General features: G+C 37.2%; 1 protein-coding gene across 6 annotated transcripts in view; it reads right to left on the reverse strand.

Annotated features, from left to right (window-relative positions):
• ARHGAP12 (Rho GTPase activating protein 12) overlaps window positions 1–27,685 on the reverse strand; it is a 126,415-nt gene that overhangs the window by 46,927 nt on the left and 51,803 nt on the right. For 3 of the 6 annotated variants that reach the window (XM_030940734.1, XM_030940733.1, XM_030940732.1), the window contains exons 4-6: window positions 9,920–10,183; window positions 1,953–2,093; window positions 410–490 (exon numbers count right to left, since the gene is read on the reverse strand). In XM_030940734.1, coding sequence (XP_030796594.1) covers window positions 410–490; window positions 1,953–2,093; window positions 9,920–10,183 — 486 coding nt within the window. The remainder of the gene's footprint in view (window positions 1–409; window positions 491–1,952; window positions 2,094–9,919; window positions 10,184–27,685) is intronic. The other 3 variants (XM_030940737.1, XM_030940735.1, XM_030940736.1) reach the window with 1 other exon arrangement.

The raw sequence follows: 27,685 nt of genomic DNA on the forward strand, positions 1-27,685 counted from the left end.
TTACATAAGAGGATAAACTTGAATACTGAGTTACTTTTCTTTCTCTTAAAAAATGATTAAATATAAGAACAACTTTATGTAGAAAAATCAATATACTCAACACAACTAGATATAAGATGACATTATTGGTATTCAAGAGAATTCCTATTTCCAAGAATAAGGAAAGGCCAATTTCAAATTTACCTAAAAGATATTCTGAATAGGAATAATCAGTATCACACAGTGAAGATACCTGTACATCTCAGAAAACTTACACCACTCACAGTATTCCCAGTGAATTCTGAAAAAATTATTCTTCCTACTTTGTAAAAGTATAATAAAGACTTTACAATAAATCTGCTGAAACCATCTCCAGGTTATTACTTCATCTACTATTTTTAAATAGAAATTCGGTGTCAAGGTTTATTACCTTTGGCAATTCCCATTCCGACCGAGATCCGTCTGCACTATAGTAATATTGTCTACCTTGATCATCAATATGCTTGAGCCACTATAAAAACAGAACAGTGTTATTAAATTTAAATAAAAGTAAGTTAAAGCTACTACTATCAGAGATACTAGATTTAATTTTTATGAATTTTATTCTACTTGCTCAGTAACACTGCAACAAAAAATTCTTTTTTTTTTTTTGAGACAGAGCTTTGCTCTTGTTGCCCAGGCTGGAGTGCAATGGTGCAATTTTGGCTCACCACAACCTCCGCCTCCCGGGTTCAAGCAATTCTTCTGCATCAGCCTCCCGAGTAGCTGGGATTACAGGCATGTGCCACCACGCCTGGCTAGTTTTGCATTTTTAGTAGAGTCAGGGTTTCTCCATGTTGGTCAGGCTGGTCTCGAAATCCTGACCTCAGATGATCCACCTGCCTTGGTCTCCCAAAGTGCTGGGATTACAGGTGTGAGCCACCACGCCTGGCATGCGACAAAAATTTCTAACTAATTATACTAATAGACTTGCATTTTAAGTTTGGTAAGAATAAATATACTCATTATTAAACATGACTTTATTTGCCCTCTCTATCCTCCAATGTCTGGCTATAGTTGTTCAAGCACCACTTAACAACAAGCAACATACAACATAAAGATACACAGATGTACATATGCACTGGTACACAGGTACACTCCCATTCTGAAAACAGGTTTGAGAAACTGACAAAAGGGAAACGCTTTTTAATTAAATGTACAACTAAACCATTTAAAGCCTCATTTCATGCAAACCTTTAGGAATTACTTCCTATGGCCAAACAGTAAAATTTTAAATAACAGCAACAACAAAACATCATGCAATAAAACACAGGGAATACGAGGGAAAAAAAGTATTGCTAATACAAACATATGAACTTGAGTATGAAATAAATGAAAAAACTGCTTCCATATGTTCCAATGTCAAATAATTGAGGCAGGAAAGAGGGATAAAAGCCGAGCCCCATTTATTCCCAAGCATATCTTCTCTGAACATGTACTACCAACCAGGTGCTTCAAATGATACCAGATGCAATACACACAGAAAATGTCAACATTCATTTCCAAACTAATCATAAAATACTAGATTGATGGTTTTTTACGTAAATTTGATTGTAATAGGAAAAGGAGAATAGGCAGTAAGGCGATGTATGATAATGGCACAGAGAGAAAACCATTTCCAAAAAACTATTCCCCCAGAAAAATATAAAGAAATATGCCTATTGACGAAATCTAAACAAATGACATTCAACAGGTTTACTCTTAAAAGGTCTTCCATGGGTATCAAGAGCATAAAAATCACTATCATCCTAAGCAGTTTAAAACCATTAATCAGTAGTTAGACTGAGTTTTCATATTGTCAACTGGCATGATTATAAAGTTACAATGAGGACTATTTTCATGAGTTTTTTTAAATACTACTAAACCTTCAGTACACAACTATTTTATGAGAGAATTCTGCCAAAAAAACACTAGATGAGAAAAAAAGAATGTACCTTTTCATTAGTATAGTCACTGGTATATAAGGTATGCCCACGTTCATCCAATTCTTCTGACCAACCCCTTGGAGGAGAACCACACTGACTATCTGACTGGCTGTAAGAAGTGCTGTAGTAGTTTTCTTCGGATGAAAGAAGCTACAAATAGTCAGAAACATAAGGATTTTTCTTCTTTGAATATAAATATGAATCGGCTGAAAATCTAATAAATCAATTTTACTTGAGTATAAGTACTAAGATAATTTAAATATATTTGAATATTTGATTTTGAAAGTAAATTGATAAGTCTTCAAATAGTACATTGTAAGAGGTGAGGTAAAATTAACAGTGGTTATTTTATCACATTAGTGCAACCCTAGAAAAATTCATCACAATAAAACTAAAAACAGTATTTTCAGACTAAGGAGAGCTCGAATGTTATTTAATGTTGCTTTTGGCTGAAATCAAGTTTAAAAATGAAAGGAGTAGGCATATGTACACATATGTATGTGTAAACAAGGGAGGAGATGAGGGAACTACATTAGACTGAGCTCTCCCTCATGTACCACAAGCACATAGCCACATGCAAGGCAAACAACATTGCTAAATAAAGATATCTCGGACTATTTTTCTATAATTTGTGTTATAATTTAGTGGTAAATTTTCCTAACTCATTCAATCAAATGCTTATTAAAGACTACTGGAAACTAAATTTCAAAACAAGAAAAAATAACATTGAGCAAATTCAAACACAATACAGAGAGACAAATAAAAAATTCTGTATGAAAATAATATAGGGGCCAGGAGCGATAGTTCACGTCTGTAATCCTAGCACTATGGGAGGCCAAGGCCAGAGGATCATTTGAGTACAGGAGCTCAAAACCAGCCTGGGCAACATAGTGAGACCTCATTTCCATTTTTTATTCAAAAGAAGAAGGAGGAGGAGAAGGAGGAGGAAGAGGAGGATGGTGAGGGGGAGGGGAGGGGGAAAGGGATGGGAGGGGGAGGGGGAAGAGGGGAAGGGGAAGGGAAGGGAAGGGGGAGTAGGGGAATGGGGAGGAGGGGAGGGGGAGAAAAGGAGGGGAGGGGAGGAAAGGAGGGGAGGGGGAGGAAAGGTGGGGAGGGAAAAGGGGGAGGGGGGAAGAAAATAAAATAATATGGATATACATGATAAACTGCAGACACATGAGAGAAGCAAATTAGAAGACTGGGAAAATTTAGAAACTTTTGATGCCTACTGACAAGAGGGACCATAATATGACTAAATGGCAATTTGCTTTCTGCACTTAAAAGTCATTCATTTAAGAATCATTTATTAGGTTAGCACTCATGTGCAAATGACCCTTCCTATCACCTCTAGGTAAAATAGTTTCAGCAAGTAAAACTTACTCATTCATACTATATTTTCTATCATCATAATTTGGTCTGAAACACTAAGATGGGTAGATTCTCAACACTGCAGTTAAAGATATTAAGATTCTAATATTAATATGTTCACAAAAACATAGCTTTACAGAAGCACTGCATAAAGTGAATTATATATGTTTTACAACAGAAACATTTTTTAAACACTGAAAACCTAATTCAAAAATCAGGAGTTTATTTTTATTTAATTGAAGCAACTTAAAATGCAAGCTCACAGACAAGAAGAGTGCAGTAAAACTTTTAGAAACAAAAATGGCAATCAAGTTAGTAAAATTAATTTAAGAAACAAAATCACAGAATCAATTTTTCAAAGATACGACTTTCTAGCTAACAAAATTCTCATCATAATTTTCCAACTTTTGCACAGTAAATATGATGTTCTCTTCTACCATGAAAAGTAACCTCCAATATCTTTATATGCTTTATATTATACTACAGAACCAGGCTTTAAGATCTGGATATCCTCTACTGAAAAATAGTTGTTTAATGGCAGTTAAGTAAAAGTTAAGATAATTTTTGGCAAGTATTCTATAGATGTTAACTATTCTATACCTAATAACTTAATTCAAAGGTGTAACCGATTCAGTAACTTTGGGATATATTCTGCAACAAATGTATCCTAGTACAAATATGAGGGGGCTATGACAGATGTTCCATTTATAGAAGAATGGCAGGTAGGTATCCCAATTGATATCTGAACAGAAACAGTTAAAAATGTTACATAAAATGTTTTTTTAAATAATCTATGAACAAAAGGCTAATTAAGAAATACTCAGAGGTCAAAAGCTAAGTGGAAACAAGAATCAACAGAGTCAAGCAGAAGAAAAAAAGACCAGCTTTATTCTTGAAGGCATTTGACAGACCCCAAACTAAAATGTTACTTTTCAAGACCATGCAGGAGTGTTAGAGAACTGAACTCAGGATTACCAAAAGCAGGAAATCTAAAAGGCTGTCCCACAATACAGAGCTGGGAACGCCAAAGAATTATACTCACAAATTATGGGTGAACCATAAACAAATCTTGCCCCTTTATTTCACACTAGGAAAATCATAGAAATTTTCCCCAATAATTGGGGAAAATAAGGGGATTCTCTAGCCACAAAAGTCTTCATGAAATCCAAATTACTATTAATACTACCTGGGTGGCTTGTAAAAACTAAAGCTAAAGATGTACTTTTAAATACTCATAGTTTCCCTAGGCATCCATCAGAAGAGACTTACCTGTGAAGGAACCTACCTTCAACCCCAGCATTAAAGACTTCCTACTTACAAATTTCCAACTACTATAACCTCACATTAAAACAGATACACTCTCAAAACACCCTGAGTAAGAGTCAGCAGAAAAACAGTATAATCAGACTCTCTAAAACTTTATGTACAGAAATTAGCAAAAATAAAATAGAAAACAAGATTAGAGAGATACAACAAATAAATGCAACATACAATCTTCACTGGATCCTTCACAGCAGGGAAAAAAACTATAAAGAATATTACTTGACAACTGAGAAACAATGAATACTAATCATGTAGGAAATAACATACTAATATTATATGTCTTGGGTATGATAAATGATTTGTGGTTTTGCCAGAACATGTCCTTATACTTATGGAATAAAATATATTATCTGCTTCAAAACACTCATACACACACATGTGTATGTGTGTTTGGGCAGATGAAGGGAGAGAGAGAAATAAAACAAACGTGGCAAAATTTTAACCATTGGTAAATCCAGATGAATGGTACATGGCATATAATGTTCACTGCACTGTTCTTCTAAATTTTTGAAGATTTAAAACTTTTCAAAGCAGTGATATCGCGAAACTCCCCTAAACAAATACTTTTTAAAATTCAAGGATTGACTTAACATCAAATGAAGGTATAGACAAAGAGAAAAATACCAAGCAGAAGCTGGATCTTGAAATACTGAAAATAAACAGAGAGACACGGATGAACAGCGTGAGATTAAACATTCATTTAATCAAGGTTCCAGAGTAAGAAGAAAGAGAATATGGGGGCGAGCCTATATACAGTTATAGCTAGGAACTTTCCAGAATTGATCAAAGACAGGACTCCTCAAATTCAGAAATCCCAACAAAGCCCTCACAGAAAATAAAAATACCTTTACCCAGCTACATCACAGTAAAAATATAGACACATGATCTTTAAAGCTGCCAACAAAAAGAGACAAACTATGCTTAAAGAAAAGACAATCAGGCGGCCGGGCGTGGTGGCTCAAGCCTGTAATCCCAGCACTTTGGGAGGCTGAGACGGGCGGATCACGAGGTCAGGAGATCGAGACCATCCTGGCTAACACGGTGAAACCCCGTCTCTACTAAAAATACAAAAAACTAGCCGGGCGAGGTGGCGGGCGCCTGTAGTCCCAGCTACTCCGAAGGCTGAGGCAGGAGAATGGCGTAAACCTGGGAGGCGGAGCTTGCAGTGAGCTGAGATCCGGCCACTGCACTCCAGCCTGGGCGACAGAGTGAGACTCCGTCTCAAGAAAAAAAAAAAAAAAAAAAAAAAAAAAAAGAAAAGAAAAGAAAAGACAATCAGATTGACATCCGAATTTTCAGCATCAACAATGGAAGCCAGAGAATGTGAGAATAAAATCTTCAATGAACAAGGAAAAACAAACAAGTAAATAGTCAACGGAAAAACAAACAAGTAAATAGTCAACTTAGAACTATATATTCATGTTCTTCAAAAGTAAAAGTAAAATAAATTTTCAGACAAAAATTAAGATTCTATTACTAACAGACCCTCATGAAGGAATTTAAAAGCATGTAATTATGGCTGGGCACAGTGGCTCATGCCTGTAATCCCAGTACTTTGGGAAGTCAAGGTGCGAGGATCACTTGAGCCCAGGAGTTCAAGACCAGCCTGGTCAACACAGTGACATCCCATATCTACAAAAAATTTAAAAATTAGCCAGGCATGGTGGCTCATGCTTGTAGTCCCAGCTACCTGGGAGTCTGAGGCAGGAGGACGGCTGAGCGCAGGAGTTTGAGGCTGCAGTAAGCTATGACCACAGCACTGTACTCCAGCCTGGGCAAGAGAGCAAAACCCTGTCTCCTGCCAAAAGAGGTTCATATTTATGACAGAAGAAGAAAATGTGAGAAGACAAAGTGGTAAAAATTAGGATTAATTTTAAGAGTCATGTACAACAACAACAAGGGGGCTAAAAATAGAAATACAACATATGACAGCAACAGCACAACAGCACACATAGATCCTATATGACTTTAAGGAACAAGAATATAGTGATTAACTTCATGCATAGACTAACTACGCATGCTAAAGCTGGACATGGTGGCCCATACTTGTAGTCCCAGCTACTGGGGAAGCTGAGGTGAAAGGGCTGCTTGAGCCAGGAGTTTGAGCGTTGAATCTATCCTGGGCAACATTAACAAGATCCTGTCTCAGCAGCACCTCCAGCCTCTACCCACTAGATGTCAGTAGCACGTTCCCCATTGTGACCACCAAAAAAAAGTCTTTGGACTTTACCAAATGTCCCTGGAAGGCGAAATCAGCCCTATTATGAATGATTGTTCTAGGGTAACCACTAAAATAATAAGCTTCTGTGTTAAGACAGAAGAGCCAACAGGTGCTCCCTCCCAAACCCCACTAAAATCATAACAGCGAAATATGCTTAAAATGACATAAACCCACAACAACAGGGAGAACAGTGAAGCAGATGAACAAAAAAACTCAATTATCTACACAGAAGAAAGTAGAATCTAAACCAGTATGGTGCAGACAAAGGGCGGGGGGGGAGGGGGAAGAAACCCAACAAGCTTACAGAACAGAATCTGCAAATGGCTTGGCAACTGACGGTATGAGGTATCTCTGAAACTGGGGAGTGAAAGCAGTGGTACTAAAATAAGAATTAAAAATGCCAGAATCTCCTTCTACATACCTGGCTGCTAGGTGTGCAGCCCATCCCTACTCCAGCAGAAGTACAGAGAGTTATTCCCTCTGACAAGGGAAAAATACTAAGATTCTGAGCTGGGGGGACAATAGATACAATAGGGACGTGGGTACCAAGAGAAAGAAGGGAGACTGAGGGACCATGTGCAAAATGAATGCCAACACCAAGACACAGACAGCCCTTACCGTGTATAGGCAGGAGACCTAAAGATGTCTGTGGAGATTCTGATTAGTCCAAAAGGAAAGACCTAATGGTTCTAACACTGGAGACTCCCCAACAAGGGGCTGACCCAGATCCCCATTAAAGTTAAAAATGCCTCACAGTTGTGAGAGAAAATAATTTCCATCCTAAATTCTATACCCAGGAATACTATCTATTAAATATGAGAGCAGAAGACAGATATTTTCATACACACATAGTTTCCTTTTTTTTTCTGAGAAGGAGTCTCGCTCTGTCGCCCAGGCTGGAGTGCGCCGGACTGCAAGCTCCGCCTCCCGGGTTTACGCCATTCTCCTGCCTCAGCCTCCCGAGTTGGGACTACAGGCGCCCGCCACCTCGCCCGGCTAGTTTTTTGTATTTTTAGTAGAGACGGGGTTTCACTGGGTTAGCCAGGATGGTGTCGATATCCTGACGTCGTGATCCACCAGTCTCGGCCTCCCCAAGTGCTGGGATTACAGGCTTGAGCCACCGCGCCCGGCCCATAGTTTCCATTTTACCTCCCATACACAACCCTTCTCAAGAAGTCACTGGAAGATGTGCTCCAGTCACTTTGGAAATATTAATCTTCATATAATTTGTACAGAGACCAGTAATGTAAATTGAGAACCTGCATGGAAGTCACTCCCATCTATTCACTAAAATAGCTAAGAAATACGTTTAAAAGTTCCTATATATACTTTAAATTCTTTTAGTCTATAATTTAGTCTTTTCCCTAATTCTCCAAAATTGTAAAATTTTACTTTATTATTGATCCACTGGATACTTTATTTTCAAATCTTTCTAATGTACAATTCAAATAAAATTTTCCTTTTTTCTTTTTTTGAGACAGAGTCTCACTCTGTTGCCCCAACTGGAGTGCAGCGGCTCTATCTCGGCTCACTGCAGTCTCCGCCTCCCGAGTTCAAGCGATTCTCCTGCCTCAGCCTTCCTAGTAGCTGGGATTACAGGTGCCTGCCACCATGCCCAGCTAAATTTTTTTGTATTTTTAGTAGAGACAGGATTTCACCATGTTGTCCAGGCTGGTTTCAAACTCCTGACCTCAAGTGATCTGCCTCCCAAAGTGCTAGGATTACAGGCGTGAGCCACCGCGCCCAGCCAAATTTTCCTTTCTTATTATAGTTAAACATGAACAACTTATCTATTTTTGCTCTCACTTAAACACTAAAAACACAAGTTACTACCAAACTAAAGCTACAAATAAACCAACTGAAAAATGGGACAAGAAAGGAGTTATTAACTACAAAAAGCTTTTGGGGTCTCCTAAATACAAGATGTGTTCCCTGATTTTTCCAGCTCCTATCTACTTGAAGCTTGTTTTTATTTGTGTGAGCTAGCTGCTTTCTGTAGGAGCAGGATGTCCTACGCAGGTGGAGGGGCTCCAATCTACCAAATGGCAAGATTTCACTCTATTCTATCAATCCTACCAAGTTACTCCTGTACGTTTAAATAATCCCAAGGCCTCTTGCCAGACTACTGAGATAAGTGTTTCTAAAAATACAGCTGGCCAATTTACTGCACCATCCTGCAAGCGGTATGGAGGAAGGTGAAACCAGAAGGAGAAAAAGAGTACAGAGACTTGTTAGAGAAAATAATGATTTTAAAGTGAATTGTTAGACTTAACAGAATGATTCCACTGTAGCAAAGGAATTATAATTATTTCCTTCATATATAAGTAAAACAATGGTCTTGTATCACGGATTGACAAAGAGAAAAAATGGGAAGTAGTCTGGTAGCCATACTAAGCCAACAGAGAAAAATATCACTTCCATTTATTTTTCTGGGTCACATCACATATGTTCTATTTTTTTCTAAAAAAAGTCACTGGACAGCCAGGTGCAGTGGCTCACGCCTGTAATCCTAGCACTTTGGGAGGCTGAGACACAGGGACTGCTTGAAGTCAGGCGGCAACACCCCATTTCTACAAAAAAAGTTTAAAAAAATTAGCCAATGGCACGTGCTACTAGGGAGGCTGAGGTGGAGGATCGGTTAAGCCCAAGAGTTTGGGGCTACAGTGAGATACCATTGCACCACTGCTCTCCAGCCTGGGCAACACAGCAAGACTCTCTCTCTTAAAAAACTGAATTAAATTTAATTTAAAATATCATCAGCTTGTGCAGTAACAACTGAAATAGTATCTTCTAAGACATAAGGGAGTGCATTGGCACTAGACAACTTAAACCCAGGTCTGGAACTAGTACGCACAGTATCAGGTTAGCAGCTGTCTATTAGTCAGAGATTAGAAAGTAGCTAGCATTAATATTAGCAAAGCTTGGAAATAATTTTTAATGATCTTAGAGATTCAAGTGTTTTAACATGCTGACAGTAAGAAACAAAACTATTTACTTCTTTGGTTTCTGAAAAATGAAAAGAGAAAATCTGGTAACTTGCAGTTGATTCCTTAATTACTCATACCTCTTGATCCCCTGGACTTTGGAAATCTCCTTTGCTACTGCTTGCATCCCGAGTCCAACGAGGTGGTTTCCAAGTTCTTTCCTGTGTTCCTCTGTTATAGTAATAGCAACGCCCTGAGCTGTCTTTATGAGTTTCCCATTCTCCATTAATCTGAATTGCCGGGCTCCCAGGAAGTGGGGGAAGAGCAGACTGGGATATTTTCAGTTCTTGAAGATTAGCATAGACGGGAGAATCTGGCCTTCCTTGATTTGGAGGTGTGGTTGCCTGTAAAATAAACATTTTTAAATTTCATGTTTAAACTGGTATAACATTTAAGTCAAAATTAAATGAAACAGGAGATTTATAAACATTATACTAATTCATTTTAAAACATATATACAGGTGACTATATTCTAAGGAAATACTAATTTAAGTCTTAATATTCATAGTTTCCTTGAAAAATAAATAAAAGCTTCAAACCGAATCCAAAGTATGCATAATACTTTCCTTTACCTGAAACAAAGTGATGAAGAGCCAAGAGCTGTGGGTTCTAATTCAAGATCTGGCACTAATAAGTTGCATGATACTGGGTAAGATCACTTTACTTCTCTGAAACTGACAGTTTTTATCTCAAGAAATGAGGGAATTGGACTAAACCACCAAGGTCTTCTTTGGCTCTCAAATTCTATGATTGTAAGCAATATTTTAAATAAAAAGTTTTACATATGAGTAGCACAGCTTTTACTATGAAAATTATCAAAAGAAAGATTTCATATTCTAAGCTCTAACATTAAATCAGAAACATAAGTGAAACATAAAAGAGGAATAATACTTAAGCTAAGAATTTACTACATTCTATTCCTTCTCAGGTATAATTTCTCAGAGGCTATAAACAAATCATGTAAATCATTTAATCTCTTCCTAGCTTCCTTATTTGCGAATTTCCTAACAGTAGAAAACTAAGAATTCATAGTAACTCTGATTTTACATGTTTAATGTTAAGCTATAGCTTTATTTTTTATTTTTAAATATCTCACTAGATGTCAGTCAAGAGCAGGATACTTCATACCCTTTGTATAAAGACACTGTAAATTGTATTAGGTTACACAGAACTTCAGTTGCTGAAGAAAAAAAGCACATGTCTGAGAACACCTGCTTATATTACGTATTTCTATTTCAGTATATATTTTCCTTCTATAACAGAATTTCTTAACCCTAGTACCACTGACATTTTGAGACACAAAATTATTTGTTATGAGGGCTATCCTCTGCACCGTGGGATGTTTATCAGCTTCCCTAACCTCTACCCACAAGATGACAGTGGCCCATGCGCACACACCACACACACACACACATACGCCTCCGATGTGACAACTGAGAAGCCTCCAGACACTGATGAATGTCCCTTGGGGGCAACACTGGCTCTAGCTGAGGAACCAGTGCTTTTCCCTATAAATCCTAGAATTATATTCAGATGTTCAATTACTTCTGTAATGTAACTAGAGTTTCATGAATGCTTTAAAATACTGAATTTGAAAAGAATGTGAATGGAAACACTGAATCAGTTTTACTGAAATTAAAGTACTTTAACTTCTAAAATTATTTGTCTATAATGTTTGTGAGTTTAAATCACTGAATAAGCTGTAACTGTGAAAACAGTAGAAATAACCCAAACACAAATACATGTTTGTAAAATGGTCACTTTCGGTCTTACACATGGTAGTTATACATGTACTGTATTCAATGACGCAAATTCGACTATTTTCCTTAAAATGTTAGCTTCAAATTTATCACTAAACCACATCTGTGAAGAAAATCTATCCATGGAGACAGGTATCATTTCACCTTCAGATTAATTCCATATCCTAGTGAATGTGTTTTCTCTGACGAAAACAAATTATGTTAATATAAAAATTCTATATGGTAAATCATGTCTCAGAACCTAGAATATCTAGAGAATATTTATTCAACCAATATTAAAGAAGTTCTTACTTTGCTCCTGATACTTGACTAGAACTTGGGGAAATAAAGATGCCAAGAAACAGCAATTTTCTAAATGATGTTTCTGAACAAACTCCACTAAATCTTCAAGAAACAATTAATTCCTGTTGTTTAAACAGTTCAAATTTTTAAAGTTTTTCCAGCTAGAAAAAACTGAAATGGCCTTTGGCACAATCTATAATGCTGGTATAATTCTGAAACAAGAGCAGAGAAGAATTAAATAAAACTGTAACAAATCTCACTTATAAACATGGAAGAAAATATCCTAAATAAACCATTAGAAATCTAGCACTACATTAAATGAAACAAAGCACAGATGTTAAGAAAGTCTGTCTTTAGGAAATCTCATATTGTAATTCTTTAGATTCATAGATAAACACGATCATCTCTACAGACACCAAGAAAGCATTTGATAAAATTCAACACAGATTCAGGATATAACTCTTGGCAAGATAGGAACAGGTGACCCTTCCTTAATTTGACTTTTTAAAATTATTATTATTTAAAGTAAACATCACAATCAACAAGACAGGTAAGTTCTTTCATTAAAGTCAAGATTAAAATTGAAGTATATTATGGTCTATAAGGTTAACATAATTTTGAAACAAGAGCAGGGAAGAATAGAAGAACACTGTAAACATATCTCACTTATAACTAAGTGCCAAGTATAACTGCTCTATTCAACACTGTACTGGATTTGTACTAAGATACAAAAAATGAATTAAACTCATAAAATACACAGAAGAAAAAAGAAACTGTCATTTGTTGTTGAAATAACCAATAGTTAAAAACTAAAATTCACAAAAACTACTAAAAGAGTTTCACGAATTGGCCAGATTTTTGATCATCTAGTTAGTTTCCCATATATCAGCAATGACAAACAGAAAATACAACAGAAAAAAAATCTCTTTCATAATAGAAAAAAAACACTTATAAGTAAGCCTTAAAAGAAATGTACAAAATCAAGTAAGAATTGTTTGGATGAACGGAGGCAAGATGGCGCACTTCCGGGTTCTTCATCCCCCCCCCCAACTTTTCCCGCGCGCGCGAAAATCCAGCCGGCGACCCAGGAAGGTGCAGACCAACTAGGCATGCGCCAGGTGATGTCAATCTGAAGAGACCAAGATTTACCTGGTCGCACCTGCGGAACGCCCCCGGACATGCCCGTGCCCCGCCTATTGCCCTCCCACTCCTAGAAAAGCCGATCCGGAGGATCGCCACGCGCGGACTTCCCAGCTTCCCCACTGCGGTTGATTCCCCACTGCGGTCGGAACTGTTGGAACTCCGTCCGAGAGCTGTACGGGTGACTCTGGGGGCCCCTTTTGTCGGGGGGCCAACAGACCTCTCCCTACCCACCTTCTTCCCTTGAAGCTAGGTGACCAAAATAAACTTGCAGTTTTGCTCCTACCCTTGCCTAGTCGCTGGTTCTTTTGTACCCGCTCTGGTGGTCTTAGAAAAACAAAACAAGAATATTTGTAAAAATTTCCTCAGGTACCTAAAATTAAACTTCAATAGATAAACCCTTGTTCCTAAATGGAAAATAAAACTTCATAAACATGCTAATTGTTCAAAAATTAACCTACAGATTTCATAAATACAATGCAATATTTGGCATACAATATTCAGTACACTGCCCAGTACACAGGAGCACTTAATTTGCTGAATGAATGAACAAACTATTAACAAACATGAACAAAAGTATGCAAACACATATCTCCCCAAAAAAAGCAAAATTAAGGACTTGGAACCAGCTAGATGTGATAAAGAAAGGAAACTAAGAAAATATCCACGCTTCTAGTTTTGAAAAAATGATGGACAGCTGTGTCCTTTTTAAGCTAGAAACTACTGACAAATGAATTGAGCGTCATGTACTCAAGCTAGGTGAGTAGGCTACAAATTATGAATTTAAAATTTCCTTGCCTTCTAGAACCTCATAACATGGTAAAAGAAAGTAAAACATGATAATAATAGACACAATGCTAGAGCTACACATGGGACACTGTGGGAGCAAAAAGGAAGAGACCTGGAAACAAGTGACTATGCCTTAGAAATAAACAAACAGGAGTTGGCCAGGTAAAAGTTGGGGAAACAGCAGGGAGCAAGAACAAAAGCTAGGAAAAACAGCATGGTACTTTCAGGGAATGATGCTGACGTACAGAGTATGTAAAAGGAGCAGCAAGTGAAAGTCCTAAGGAAAAGCAAGTGACGGCACAGAGAGTTTGGAGGTCATGTTGCAAAGCAAACATCCAGAAGCATTTAGGGAACTACCGAAGATTAAGCCAGGAAGTGCATTCTGATTTAAATTTTAAAAATATTACAGATTTTAGAAGAACGCAACTAGGAGGTTGGTACAGTAGCACAGACAGAAGATGAAGAGAGCTGCAATAGGACAAGACAGTAGGAATGCAGAAGTAGGGACAGATTCAAGAAACAATCAGAAGGTTAAATTAACATACAGGTTGTATGTTTGCTTATGTGAAGTACAGTTTGTTTTATCATGTGTGTAGTTTTACAGATTAATGTCAAGTTGAAGAAAAGAATGGAAAGAGAAGGGCAAAGAGGAGTTACATTTAGATTGCATTAGGTTGGTAAGTCTTTTGAAAACCCAAGTGGAAATGCTAATAGAGTGTTGGTTATGTAAACTGGGAACTCAGTTCCCAATTTACAAAAATCAGGGCTAAAAATAGAAAAGTCATCAATATACAGGTGGGGTCAATAACACAGGAAAGCATACAGAGCAAGTGCAGGATGAAAAGAGAACCCTGGAAAATACTAAGCAGTTGCTTTATGAATTAAAATGAGAACATAAGTTTAAAGTCAGCACAGGATCTCACACAGTGATTTCTATTGTTATTACAATAATCATTATTGCAATTAACATAACTAAAGAACCAGACTAAGAAGACAGATAGGAAGTTAGAAGTAGAAGGTCTACCAGGGAAGAGTAGCATTGAAAGTCAAGAAGGAAAATTTCAAAAGAAGGGAAACTCGACATTATCAAATTCAAAGACTTAATACAGAGACTCTGAAACAATCACTCAATTCAGAAGTTTTTAAAGACTTCAGCTACCAGCCATTAGGATCTGAAACTATCTTCCTGCCATAAACTAGAAAAGCAAATAAAATTCAGAAAACAAGTATTGTGAGGCATTGTACAACAAGCAGCCAGACTGTAATCCTTGAGAGAAACAAACAAGGTGAATCCTACCATTCCCAGGCTTTGTGCCTGGAAGTGGTTTGCAGGAATCGGCCCAGCAAAGGGAAACCCAGAGTCTAGCAATCTTGGTGAGTGAACAGGACAAACACTGGGAATAATACAAGAAATGGAAATAATTATAAACATCATACATTGAGAAGAGAAAAAGTTGAAGGAAATGCTCCCTAATTTATTTTATTTTATTTTATTTTATTTTATTTTATTTTATTTTATTTTATTTTATTTTATTTTATTTTATTTTTTGAGACAGAGTTTTGCTCTTGTTGCCCAGGCTGGAGTGCAATGGCACGATCTCGGATCACCACAACCTCCGCCTCCCTGGTTCAAATGATTCTCCTGCCTCAGCCTCCTGAGTAGCTGAGATTACAGGCATAAGTCACCACACCTGGCTAATTTTATATTTTTTTGGTAGAGATGGGATTTCTCCATGTTGGTCAGGCTGGTCTCAAACTTTCGACCTCAGGTGATCCACCCGTCTCGGCCTCCCAAAGTGCTGGGATTATAGGCATGAGCCACCATGCCCAGCACCTAATTTTTAAAAATCAGGGAATCTAAAGTTGGATGGCATTCTTCAAAACTGACAAACCAAGAAACAGGTGGAATTTTGTTTGAAATCTAGTGACTTAACAGTAATTCTAAGTAGAAGCACAGATAGTTAGGTTATTGACAATGAAAGGTAAAATGTTAGTTTCTAGTAGAAATAGGAACCTTGTTTTCTTTTTCTTTTTTTTTTTCTTTTTGAGATGGAGTCTCGCCCTGTCACCCAGGTTGGAGTGCAATAGTGCGATCTCAGCTCACTGCAACCTCCACCTCCTGGAGAACCTTGTTTTCTTAATGAATTAGTTCCATACTTAAAATCAGCTTAAATCTTCAATTTTCAAAGTGTATGAAAAAAGAATAGACGAGGACTCCGTATTTGTGAAATACTCTGATCTCTGGCAAAAAGAAAGTGCACGTGTATTATTAACTGCCTAAACCATTGAAAAATTCAAGGGAATTAACACTGATTGATTATCAATTTTCCTCAAGCTTGAAAATATAGGTTCTGGTATAAAAAATACTTAGCGTAAAATACCAAACTAATTTTTACAGATGCACAATATATATATTTAACTACAATGAGGGATGGTTAAGTAATAATGCACTGTCTTTTCTAGTAAACCAAAAACATGTTTTTTAACAAATACACTCAATGCTGGTGAAGGTGGGATGTAACAACTCTAGTTTACTGTTGGCAACTTTAATCAGCAGAACCTTTTTGGAAATGTTTGGCAGTACGTTTCAAGGGCTTTTAAAAATATTTTTAGAACCTTGAGCAAAGGGATGAAAATTCCTAAAGACAGAAAAAAAATGCTTGCTTTCCTAAGAAAGATGTTCATTCCAGTGTTATTTATATGAAATAAATCAGAAACAACCTAAACATCTAACAACAGAAAAATGGTTAAGTAAATCATGACTCAACAGATGAGGCAATACTATACTAGCAGTGAAAATGCTATGAATGATTTCTGATTTAAAAAAAAAAATCTGGCAAGGCACAGTGGCTCACACGGTAATCCCAGCACTTTGGGAGGCCAAAGAGGGCAGATCATCTGAGGTCAGGAGTTCAAGACCAGCCTGGCCAACATGGCGAAACTCCATCTCTACTAAAAATACAAAAATTAGCTGGGCATGGTGGTGCGTAAGTAATCCCAGCTACTTGGGAGGCTGAGACAGGAGAATCGCTTGAACCCTGGAGGCAGAGGTTACAGTAAGCCAAGATGGCGCCACTGCACTTCAGCCTGGGTGACAGAGCAAGACTCCGTCTAAAAAAAAAAAAAAAAAAATCTGCATGATCTGCCATCAGCAGGTCCAGGGAAAAAAAAAGTATAAAGGCAACTAAGAAAAGCAGAAGATAAAATAATACAATGAAATTCCAATAAAATTTTAAAGCATAAAGAAAAACAAACTAAAACTATCAGTTTTCTCTGGATATTAGTATTATATATGTTTTTTTCTATATGCTTTATTTCCCGATTTTATTATAATGAGAATGATCACCTTTAGAGTTTGGGGACAATGATGTGGGGCAGGATAGGCACTTGCCTAGTCCACCAGACTTACAAAAGTGACAATAGTATTGACCCTATAGAAACTAGTGTTTCTTCACAGGTAGTCAATGGGTCATCAGAATCATCTGAGGCTGCTTATTAAAATTCCTGGGCCATATTCCACACTTACTGGGGGTGGAAAGTGGTGATAGTGGTCGGGGGTTAGTTAAGAATTTATATTTTGGGGCCAGGTGTGATGACTTACACCTCTAATTCCAGCACCTTGGGAGGCTGAGGCAGGAAGATCACTTGAGCCCAGTAGTTCAACACCAGCCTGGGAAATACAGAGACCCTGTCTCTATAATAAATAATAAATAATTAGCCAGGCAGGGTAGCACATGTCTGTGGTCCCTGCTACTTGGAAGGCTGAGGTGAGAGGATGGCTTGAGCCCAGGAGGTCAAGGCTGCAGTGAGCCATTCCACTCCAGCCTGGGTGACAGAGTAAGATCCTGTCTCAAAAAATACATATTTTTAAGTACTCTATGTGATATTTATGTACATTATTATTCAAAAGACAATAAAAAAACTCAATCTTCCTGAGGGGGCTTAGGGCAAACTAGCCTCTTCAGCCCAATATATTTGTATTATAAAAACATAAATACTTAAAGACAATTCTTAAGTCCATACCACCATTTGCTGTTAGCCTGCAGATAAAGAAAAGTTAAAACGAATAAGCAGTAAAAGTACTTCCAATATGTGAGTCAAATAAAAATTAGCTTTCTAACATTTATAAGAACCTTGTTCATGAACTGTCATCAACAAAAATAAATGGAATTTTCATACTTTAAAAAAAAAAAAAAAAAAAGACCAGGCGCTGTGGCTCATGCTTGTAATGCCAGCACTTCGGGAGGCCGAGGCAGGCGGATCACCTGAGGTCAGGAATTCAAGACCAGCCTGGCCAACATGGTGAAACCTTGTCTCTACTAAAAATACAAATATTAGCCAGGCGTGGTGGTGGGCGCCTGTAATACCAGTGACTTGGGAGGCTGAGGCCAGAGAATTGCATGAAGCTGGGAGGTGGAGGTTGCAGTGAGCCAAGACTACACTACTGCCCTCCAGCCTGGGTAACAGAGCGAGACTCCGTCTCAAAAAAAAAAAAAAAAAAAACCACCCCCTTCCCCCCCCAAAAAAACAAAGTTAATTTTATGGGTTATATCTGTCATTAATTAACAACTGAATTGGGATCAGTACCTCTGCACATGACCTAATTTCATATTTAAAAAAAGACTTGGCCTGTTCTACTTTATCTATAGACAGACTAAAATAATCCTCCCATTATCCACTGAAAAGAAAAATTAGGGAACTATATATACAAGAAGGTAACTTTAAACTTAGATTCTACTTGCATCATTACTTTTTCTAATACCAAAAAATACTGAGATTTGTCCTTTTTACTTCTGATATTAGTTCAGAATTGCTTCTATAATAAACTTCTGAGAATGGCAGAATTCATACTAAGGAGCTACACCTCTTGCTTCTTAATCAGCACATGCTACTCAGTATTAATACTTACGTATCTACCTTACTACAAGTACAGAATTATATTTATATTACTGAATATTATAATTCCCTATAGTCTATAATCATACCTTTGACTTAGACTTATGGAAAAAAACATTTACATAAATGTTTGGTACCCTGATCATATCAGGCTTTAAAGCGAAACTTATTTTTTAAATCTCATTTTAAATCATACAGAGAAAAAGATATTTATGTATTTTTGTACTTTAGCTGCTTAAACAAAGTCTCCTTTACCATAATTTCTTTTTTTTTTTTTTTTTTTTTTTTGCGATGGGGTCTCCCTCTCGTTGCCCAGGCTAGAGTGCAATGGTGCGATCTCAGCTCACTCCAACCTTCGCCTCCTGGGTTCAAGTGATTCTCCTGCCTCAGCCTCCTGAGTAGCTGGGACTACAGGCATGTGCCACCACACTCAGCTAATTTCGTATTTTTAGTAGAGACGGAGTTTCTCCATGTTGGCCAGGCTGGTCTCAAACTCCTGACCTCAGATGATCCACCCACCTCAGCCTCCCAAAGTGCTGGGATTACAGGCTGAGCCACTGCACATAGCCATAATTTGTATATAATAATAAATTATGTAGTTATATAAATTATAACATTGGGCCAGTTAACATAATAGAGTACAAAAAGTTAAAAATATGTCAATGGGACAATGCTCAGCTAAAACAGGATTAAAATTCGTTTTAGTTCACAAACAAATTTTGTTTAGTTTCACAACTAAAAATTACATGATGGTATTACCTGAAAAATATAACTTTCTAAAACAAAGTCTTTTAAAGCCAAATTTTAGGGGAAAAAACATATACCACCCTCTTTTTAATAATTTTGAAAATAAAAATTTACAAGTTCTAATGCTCCTGTCTAAAGTGTGACTGCATTGAGATTTCAAGCTCTATAGAGTACACTGATATTTTCATGGTTTACTTACTTAACATTTAAGTACTAATTATGAGCAGAGCAGTAGATGAAAATAGGACAGTCCCTGTCCTTGAGGAGCCAACAGCCTAGTAAAGAGGATGAAACTACTCCAATGGCACAACTAACTGCTGCAGAGAGGAGTGTACAGGATGCTCTAGAAGCACAGAAAAACCCAGCGCTAAACAGGGATAGGAGGTGAGACACAGCATGCAGAAAAAGGTTCACAACAGATGTTTAACATGATCTTTAAAGGAAAATAGGAGCAAGTCAAGAGAGTGGTGAAGGGTATTTCAAGCACAAGCAACACTTTATTGTTCCTCGGATATAACACACAGATATGGAAAACAGCCTTTGAATAAGGAAACACAACTGGTAACTAAGTGAATTCGGTATCATGTTATCTTTACTAGACATCAGTTTTCATGGTAAACACATGATTTTCCTTACTGATTTTTTTCAGGCGATTTTCTAGTTATTGCACCTCAAAAGTGCTCTATTACTACAGGGTTGGATACCTTACCTTGTATTCATACACCAAGACTTAGCTGTCACCTTACAGCTTGCTTCTGTCCTCCCCCTCTCCTTTTATCACCTTAGCCAACAGTCTGAACGTTTTCTTCACACTGTCACAGATCTGTCACCACTTCTCCCGCCTCCCCTGATGAAGACAATAATAAAGCAGGTACCAGGTAGAAAAGCTGTGTGTCTGACAAATGATTGTTTCTAAAAGCCATATACAAACATACTGATGAAGTCATCTCTCAGCTACCAACTCTCAGTAACAGCTGGAAGCAGTTTATTGCAGCAATCATGCCATGCTATAAACTACAACCACTGGTAAAGACTATCTATCTGTACCTAGAGGGTTGACAGAGAAGAGATGATAGACACCACGTGAAAAGGAATGAAGGAACTAATAGGAACCAGGACATAGAGAGTCATGGGAGTGCACAATTAGGAAGTTTATTACAGGCAAAAAGATTTGCCAAAAAGGGAACAAATGACCAATTTCCCCTTCAAGATCGAGCCCACATCTCTCCAGTCTCCTTTTCTCTCACACCCTCATGCTCATCCTTTCCTCAGCCTTTCTTCTCTACAGCTCATCAGTACTTACGACACCAAACTCTAATCCCAGATTTATTTGTCTTTCTTTCCTTCTAGAATTTTAGTCTCTTTAAGGCAGAAACATTTGTCTTGTTTGTCTCTTCATCTTCAAGGTCTAGCATAGCACTTGCACAAATTGGCACTCAATAAGTTCCTGAGTGAAAACTATTTTCATATAACTAAATAAGCTATCATGAAATCCACACACTAAAATTAACTCCCTACTTATGTTTTTATAGTCTCCTGGGAAATCTATTACCTAAATTCTATTGCTTCAATAAAACCAAAATCTCTCCCTCAAACATCCTCCTCTCCCTGAGCTACCAACACGTAATCTGAAAGACCTACCAGCATGGGTATTCCATGTACCTCAAACTCATTACATCCTCTGCCTCAACCTTCTTCCATAACATACTACCCTACAGGAGTCACTAATTCAAATAATACTATCATAAACTCCTCAAACAGCTGTCTCTCAAAGTCATCTGTATCTCCTCTCTTTACCCCAACAAAGTATTACTAATTCTCTATTCTAATATATCTTGAATTTCTTCCTCTCCTATCCCAAGATAAATTGCCTTAGTCCATCTTTCGCTGAACAACTAAAATCAACATAGGGTCTACTGCCCCCATTTCTTTGCCTCATCCAGTTGATCCTCCATGGTACCACTAGTTATTCTCTAAAAGCACATATCTGATATTGTTACTCATCTGCTTAAAAACTCAATGAAAATTGCATTAACTGTAAAATAAGTCCAAAGACCTTGAAAGAGAACTGTGGCTCTTAAGTACTCCAGTCCCAATCTTTTCTGCCTCATTTATCGCCATTCTCCCTATATTCTTTGTTCCAAAATTCCCATACTACTCATAATTCTATTATTAATGCATACCATTTTCCTCCCAGACCTTCAAATCTTTACTTTGTCCCTCTGAGATAACCCGTTCCCAATCACCAAACCACACTCAAAACCATAAAGAACTGACTCAAACTCTTTGAAATGTTCCCCTGTTTCCCAAAGGCAGAATTCACAGGCTTCCTGTGCCTCTAGAGCATCACTGTCTAATAGAAATATAACATGAGCCAGGTATGTGATTTTTTCTACTAGCTACATTAAAAGGGTTTAAAAAAATAGATAAAATGAATATTTAACACAATGTATCCAAAATATTATCATTTCACCATATAATCAGCACACAAATTACTGAGATATTTTATATTTTTGGACTGTTCAAAATCCAGTGTGTATTTTACAGTACATCTCAATTCAGGTCTAAATTTTTCATCAGAAACACTTTATCTATATTTCAATTTCTTAAAATGTACAGCTGAAAAGGTAGATTTATCTATCCAAATTATTCCAAACATTCTCCAAAGTTTCCCAATAAATGAATCCAGCATCAGTTTTCATATTTAACTTATAATAAATAATTAAAATTAAAACTTGAGTTATTCAGTCTCACTAGCCACATTCAAGTGCTCAATAACCACCCATGGCCAGTGGTTACTATCGGCCAGCACCAATCTGCAGCATTAATTTGTCATTTTTCTGTATCTCCCACTAAGCTGTAAGCCCCTTAGGAGTTAAGAACAAGATCATGTCTTATCATTACACATTCTCAAAATCTAGAAACAAATGAATAAACGAAAGACCCCTTTCTCAAGCCCTAACACAGACTCTGATGATTCTCCTGTTCTCAGTAACTGCTTTTCCAATCTAAAGAATATTTCAAGAAACAGAAAGGTAAATATGATAGCTGCTAGAAACTACTTATTGATGAAACCTCATTATTAATTTGTGTTAAAAGTATTCATCCAGATATGTTTGTCCTTGTTGGTCGGTAAAGCAAAGAAAATTCAACGGGACATTATGCTGAGATAGTAAGACTTAGTTACTATTTTATGCTGATGAGGTAACATGCAATGACCTGGTACACAGCTATTCATTATTGTAAATCTCCCTCCCTGGGGACCTGAATGGTAACTCTATCATCAGCATTCAGAGAATGACTAAAGAATACTCTGTCACTGAAATTTCCAGAGATTAAAAAGTTAATGGTACAAATGCAAATGAAAAAACTACATCTGTGATCACTTGTTGAAAGCATACACTATATGAATAAATCTAAACTTAGAAGGTGAGGCTTCTGGTGGCAGCAAAACAAATTATGAATTTCAAAAAGATAAAAAATTGATCCATAGTTTTAAGGTATACATTTAAATGGCCAACATACTATCTTTTCTGTCTCTCATCTTCTGATAACTGAATATTCTTTTTTTGTTTAATTTCAGAAGACAAAAAATTTTGAAAACCACTACCTAAGGAAAAGGTAGTGGAAAAGGTTGTGTCCACTTCAAATGAACACAACTACATAAATGGGTTTCTAACTTACTATCTGCACAAATTCATTAACAAGTATGCATGAGAAAGTCATAACACAGCTGCTTGGGTAATCTATTTTATTAAGTCCAAACTGAGTGTGTAATTACAAGTTTTAAAGCATTATTTCCTTAAAGCTGTCTTGAAAACTTTATCAGGAAGAAAATTAAAAGTAGATGCTTTTCCATCATTTTAATGGTCATTTTATACCAAGGCAAGAAATACCTAAGCCCTGAATTTGTTAAACAAGAGATATTTAAAATAGGTAGTTAGACATACATAGTGGACTCCATAAGTATAAAAAAATACATTCAGTCCAGGTGCGGTGGCTCACGCCTATAATCCCAGCACTTTGGGTGGCCAAGGCACACGGATCACCTGAGGTCGCAAGTTCGAGACCAGTATGGCCAACATGGTGAAACCTCATCTCTACTAAAAATACAGAAATTAGCCGGGCTTGGTAGTGGGCACCTGTAATCTCAGCTACTCGGGAGGCCGAGGCAAAAGAATCTCTGGAACCCAGGAGGCAGAGGTCACAGTGAGCCAAGATAGCACCACTGCACTCCAGACTGGGTGACAATGCAAGACTATCTCAAAAAAAAAAAAAAAAAAAATTCACACACATACTCATGTATCTGCCAGAAAAATCATAGAAGACCGACTATATGTAAGCTTCTGTCACTTATTTCTGAGTCACGGAATTACTGCTGGGTTTGTTTGCTTATCTGTACTTTCTAATTTATTCTAGAAGGAGTTCATCTATTTTGAAATGAGATTAAAAAGGAAAACAATGCTTATCGGAGGAAAAGGGCCATTAATTTTAAAGTCATGTAACAATTCTGGAATGATCTTTAAGAAATTCTCTAGCTAAGCTCTAAAAGCACAGAACACTTACGATACCCATGGAGGTCAATACTCAAAACTTAAAGTTTGCTCGGAAAACATAGAGTAGGTAAGGAGGAAGGGTTCATTCAAGGTCACAGATATTTTGGCTTCAGTCTCAGCAGAAATGCAGTCACTAAGTTTAGAATTATAATCTTCATAAAAAGTCACAACAAGAATACAGTTCCCATAAGCAAGTTCTCCAAATTGCTAATGAGTAAGACAAAGTAGGGTTGGGTAGGGTAGGGAAGGATGTATGGTAAAGTAGAATAGGATTGTTCTATAATGGCAGTGATCAAAAGTTCACCACCTCTTTAAAAGGGCAATTCATCCTAAAGTTCCACAAAACTGAGGCCTGTCTAGATACTGTTCATTCCCAGCACTTCTCTCTTTTCATTAAATAATTGTGATAAAATATACATAACATAAAAGGTACCATTTTAACCATTTTCACGTGTACAGGTCAGTCACTTTAAGTACTTTTGCACCATGGTGCAACCATCACCACCATCCATCTCCAGAACTTTTTTCATTTTGCAAAACTGAAACTCCATACCCACTAAACATTAATTCTCCATCCTCCCTCTCCCCAGTCCCTGGCAACCACCATTCTACTTTCTGTCTCTATGAATTTAAGCACTTCATATAAGTGGAATTACATAATATTTGCCCTTTTGTGACTTATTTCACTTAGCATGTGTCAGAATTTTCTTTCTTTTCAAGGCTGAATATTCCATTGTGTGTGTCTGTGTAATTATTATTGATGTATTCATCCATCAATAGACACAGCTGCTTCCACCTTTTGGCTATAGTGAATAATTCTGCTATGAACATAGTGTACAAACGCCTTTTTGAGTCCCTGGCTTACAGTTCTTTGGGGTAGGTACCCAGAGCCCTTCTCTTCTGAAACTCCTAAAATAAAACTTACGTATTGCTCTAAAGATCATCATTAAAAAAATAACACTAGGCCGGGCACGGTGGCTCACGCCTGTAATCCCAGCACTCTGCAAGGCCAAGGCAGGTGAATCGCCTGAGGTTAAGAGTTCGAGACCAGCCTGGCTAACATGGCAAACACCATCTCTACTAAAATATACAAAAATTAGCTGGGCGTGGTGGCGCACACCTGTAATCCCAACTACTCGGTGGGCTGAGGCTGGAGAATTTAACCCGGGAGGTGGAGGTTCCAGTGAGCCAAAATGGCGCCACAGAACTCCAGCCTGGCAACAGAGGGAGACTCCATCTCAAAACAACAACAAAAAACCACCACACACAAAAAAAAACACTAATATTTTACATGTTTTCTACTCCACAACATCTTATATATGCACTGAAGACCATTAATCCAAAAGTGGAGGAGAAAAATCAGTCAGCAGCTAAATTTAAAAGCAATTTAGTTGATCTTCCTTCATTCATATATCCCCATCCCCAGAGAGAGAAATATAAAACATTCTCCTCATATTTCAAAGTGCAGGAAACAAAAATTCACCTAGTAGGTATATTCCAGTGCTACAAAGAGTTAGTGCTAGTTAAAACTGCAGTTTGTTTTCCAAGGTCTTGAGTATCCTTTAAAGACAGTTACAAACCCTACTCCCAAACTAGCTCTCAGTTCAGAATTTTCAGAAAAGGTTCTAAAATACAAAAGACATGTTTCTCCAGTTTCTCCAAAAGTCAAATTAACTCCTGATCCTCATCTAAAGACTCACTATCCTGTTCCAAGATCACTTGAGATATCTGTCAGCTCCTTTTGGTCCCAAATGCTTGTTCTTTTTCATCAGGCATCTCAACATCCCAAGGAGAAATCAAACAGGCAAATGAGAAAAATCTGTGGCAGATCTAAAGTCAGTTAAGATTTACTAACTTCTTGCCCAGCATTTCCTTTCAGGACACTGTTGCGCGTTAGAATGAGATATATTGAAAGTAGCATAAAGACGCCTGGTTCCTTTTTAATAGAACAAAGTGCTATCAGAGGAAGAAACAAGTCTGGTTATCCCAGCTTTCAGTCTTCATATTCCGTTTTAGCAAATACACTAACATAAAAACTACCTATGTATCAATAAAAATATATCAGAATAACTATACTATTATAAAGTATCCATACCATTTTTCTAATTACCTATAGTTAATAGAGGAAGACTGACATTTATTAATTCCCATTTTAAGTCATTAAATCTGAAGCTGGAAAGTCAAAAAGATCACACACCTTTTCACTTGATTGTGTCTAAAGAACAGCTGGCTAGTAAGTTATTGTACCTGATAAACAGATTATTTTTCTCCACAAAACACATTTAAATTACATTAACAAAGCTGCCACTGAAGAAAAAATTACTTTAAAAAGTGAAATCGTTTTCTACAAAACAAGTTTTGATCCCAATGTGTGAGTTACAATTACTAGAGTGTTTTAGCAATACCATCCACATGACATGGGTGCTTAAAGAGGCTTTTCAAAATAAGCATAAAATAATGAAAGAAAATCTGACACACTTAAGATATTTAGCAGATAATGAAATTTTAAAACCTGTTGGGTGAGATGGCACATGGCTATAATCCCAGTACTTCAGGAAGTCAAGGTGGGCACATCGCTCGAGCCCAGCAGTTTGAGACCAGCCTGGGCAACATGGAGAAACGTTGTCTCTACAAAAAATTAACTAGGTGTGCTGTCTCTTCAAAAAATTAACTCAGTGTGGTGACATGCGCCTGTATTCCCAACTACTCGGGAGGCTGAGGTGGGTGGATCACCTGAGCCCGGGAAGTGGAGGCTGCAGTAAGCTCCAGGCTGGGTGACAGAGGAGACCCTGTCTCACAAAAATAAAAAATAAAACATTTTCCTGACTAGAAAAGTGATGATTAAGCTGCACAAAATGTTATACATAATCTTCTTTAAATTATGAAACACAGATACAAAAGGCAAAAGTATCCTTCTTTTAAAAATAAATTAGAAAACAGAGAATAAGTTGAAAAAGAAAGCAGATATCCACCACCTGATTTTAACTTTCATTGATATTGTGAATGAGGTTGTAATCAAAATACAATCATAATAGGTACAGACCGTGACCCTTTACACAGATTTTCAACTTTCAAACATCTTGGACTTCCATAATTTCATACTAAAACTCCTAAACCTACTTCAGTAAATAAAATCAGAACTTCCTTACACTAACTGATCAGCTTTTTGAGCAATCACATAATAGACACTTCCGATTCAGAAGCCTCAGGTATTATCTGTACAGCAGTCCTTGTGCAATTCTGTATTTGAATGTCTTATTGTATTTTACATTTATTAAAATGAGGCCAAAAGCATAAAAATTTTAAAAAGTGCAGCAGTTCCCTATATTCCTTTATAGTATAGGGATAAGCAAACTATGGTCCGAATCCAGCCTGCTGCCTTCTTTTGTAAATAAAGTTTTGTTGAAACAAAGGCATGCTCCTTTGTTTCCATAGTGGCTATACACTTATGGTCTCATACTACAACGGCAGAGTTGAACACTTGCAACAGAGACCACATGGCTCACAAAACCTAAAATGTTTGTTACTTGGCTCTTTACAGAAAATGTTTGCCAAGCCCTGTGAAAATACCCTCCCAATTTTTAAGCTAGATTTTGTTAAAACCATGTACACAAAAATTAGATGAATATGTATTGTTCTTCATTCTTCCAAAGTAATACCTTCAAATCATTACAAA

The sequence above is a fragment of the Rhinopithecus roxellana genome, chromosome 11 (assembly GCF_007565055.1).
Source record: "Rhinopithecus roxellana isolate Shanxi Qingling chromosome 11, ASM756505v1, whole genome shotgun sequence".
Taxonomy (NCBI): Eukaryota; Metazoa; Chordata; class Mammalia; order Primates; family Cercopithecidae; genus Rhinopithecus; species Rhinopithecus roxellana.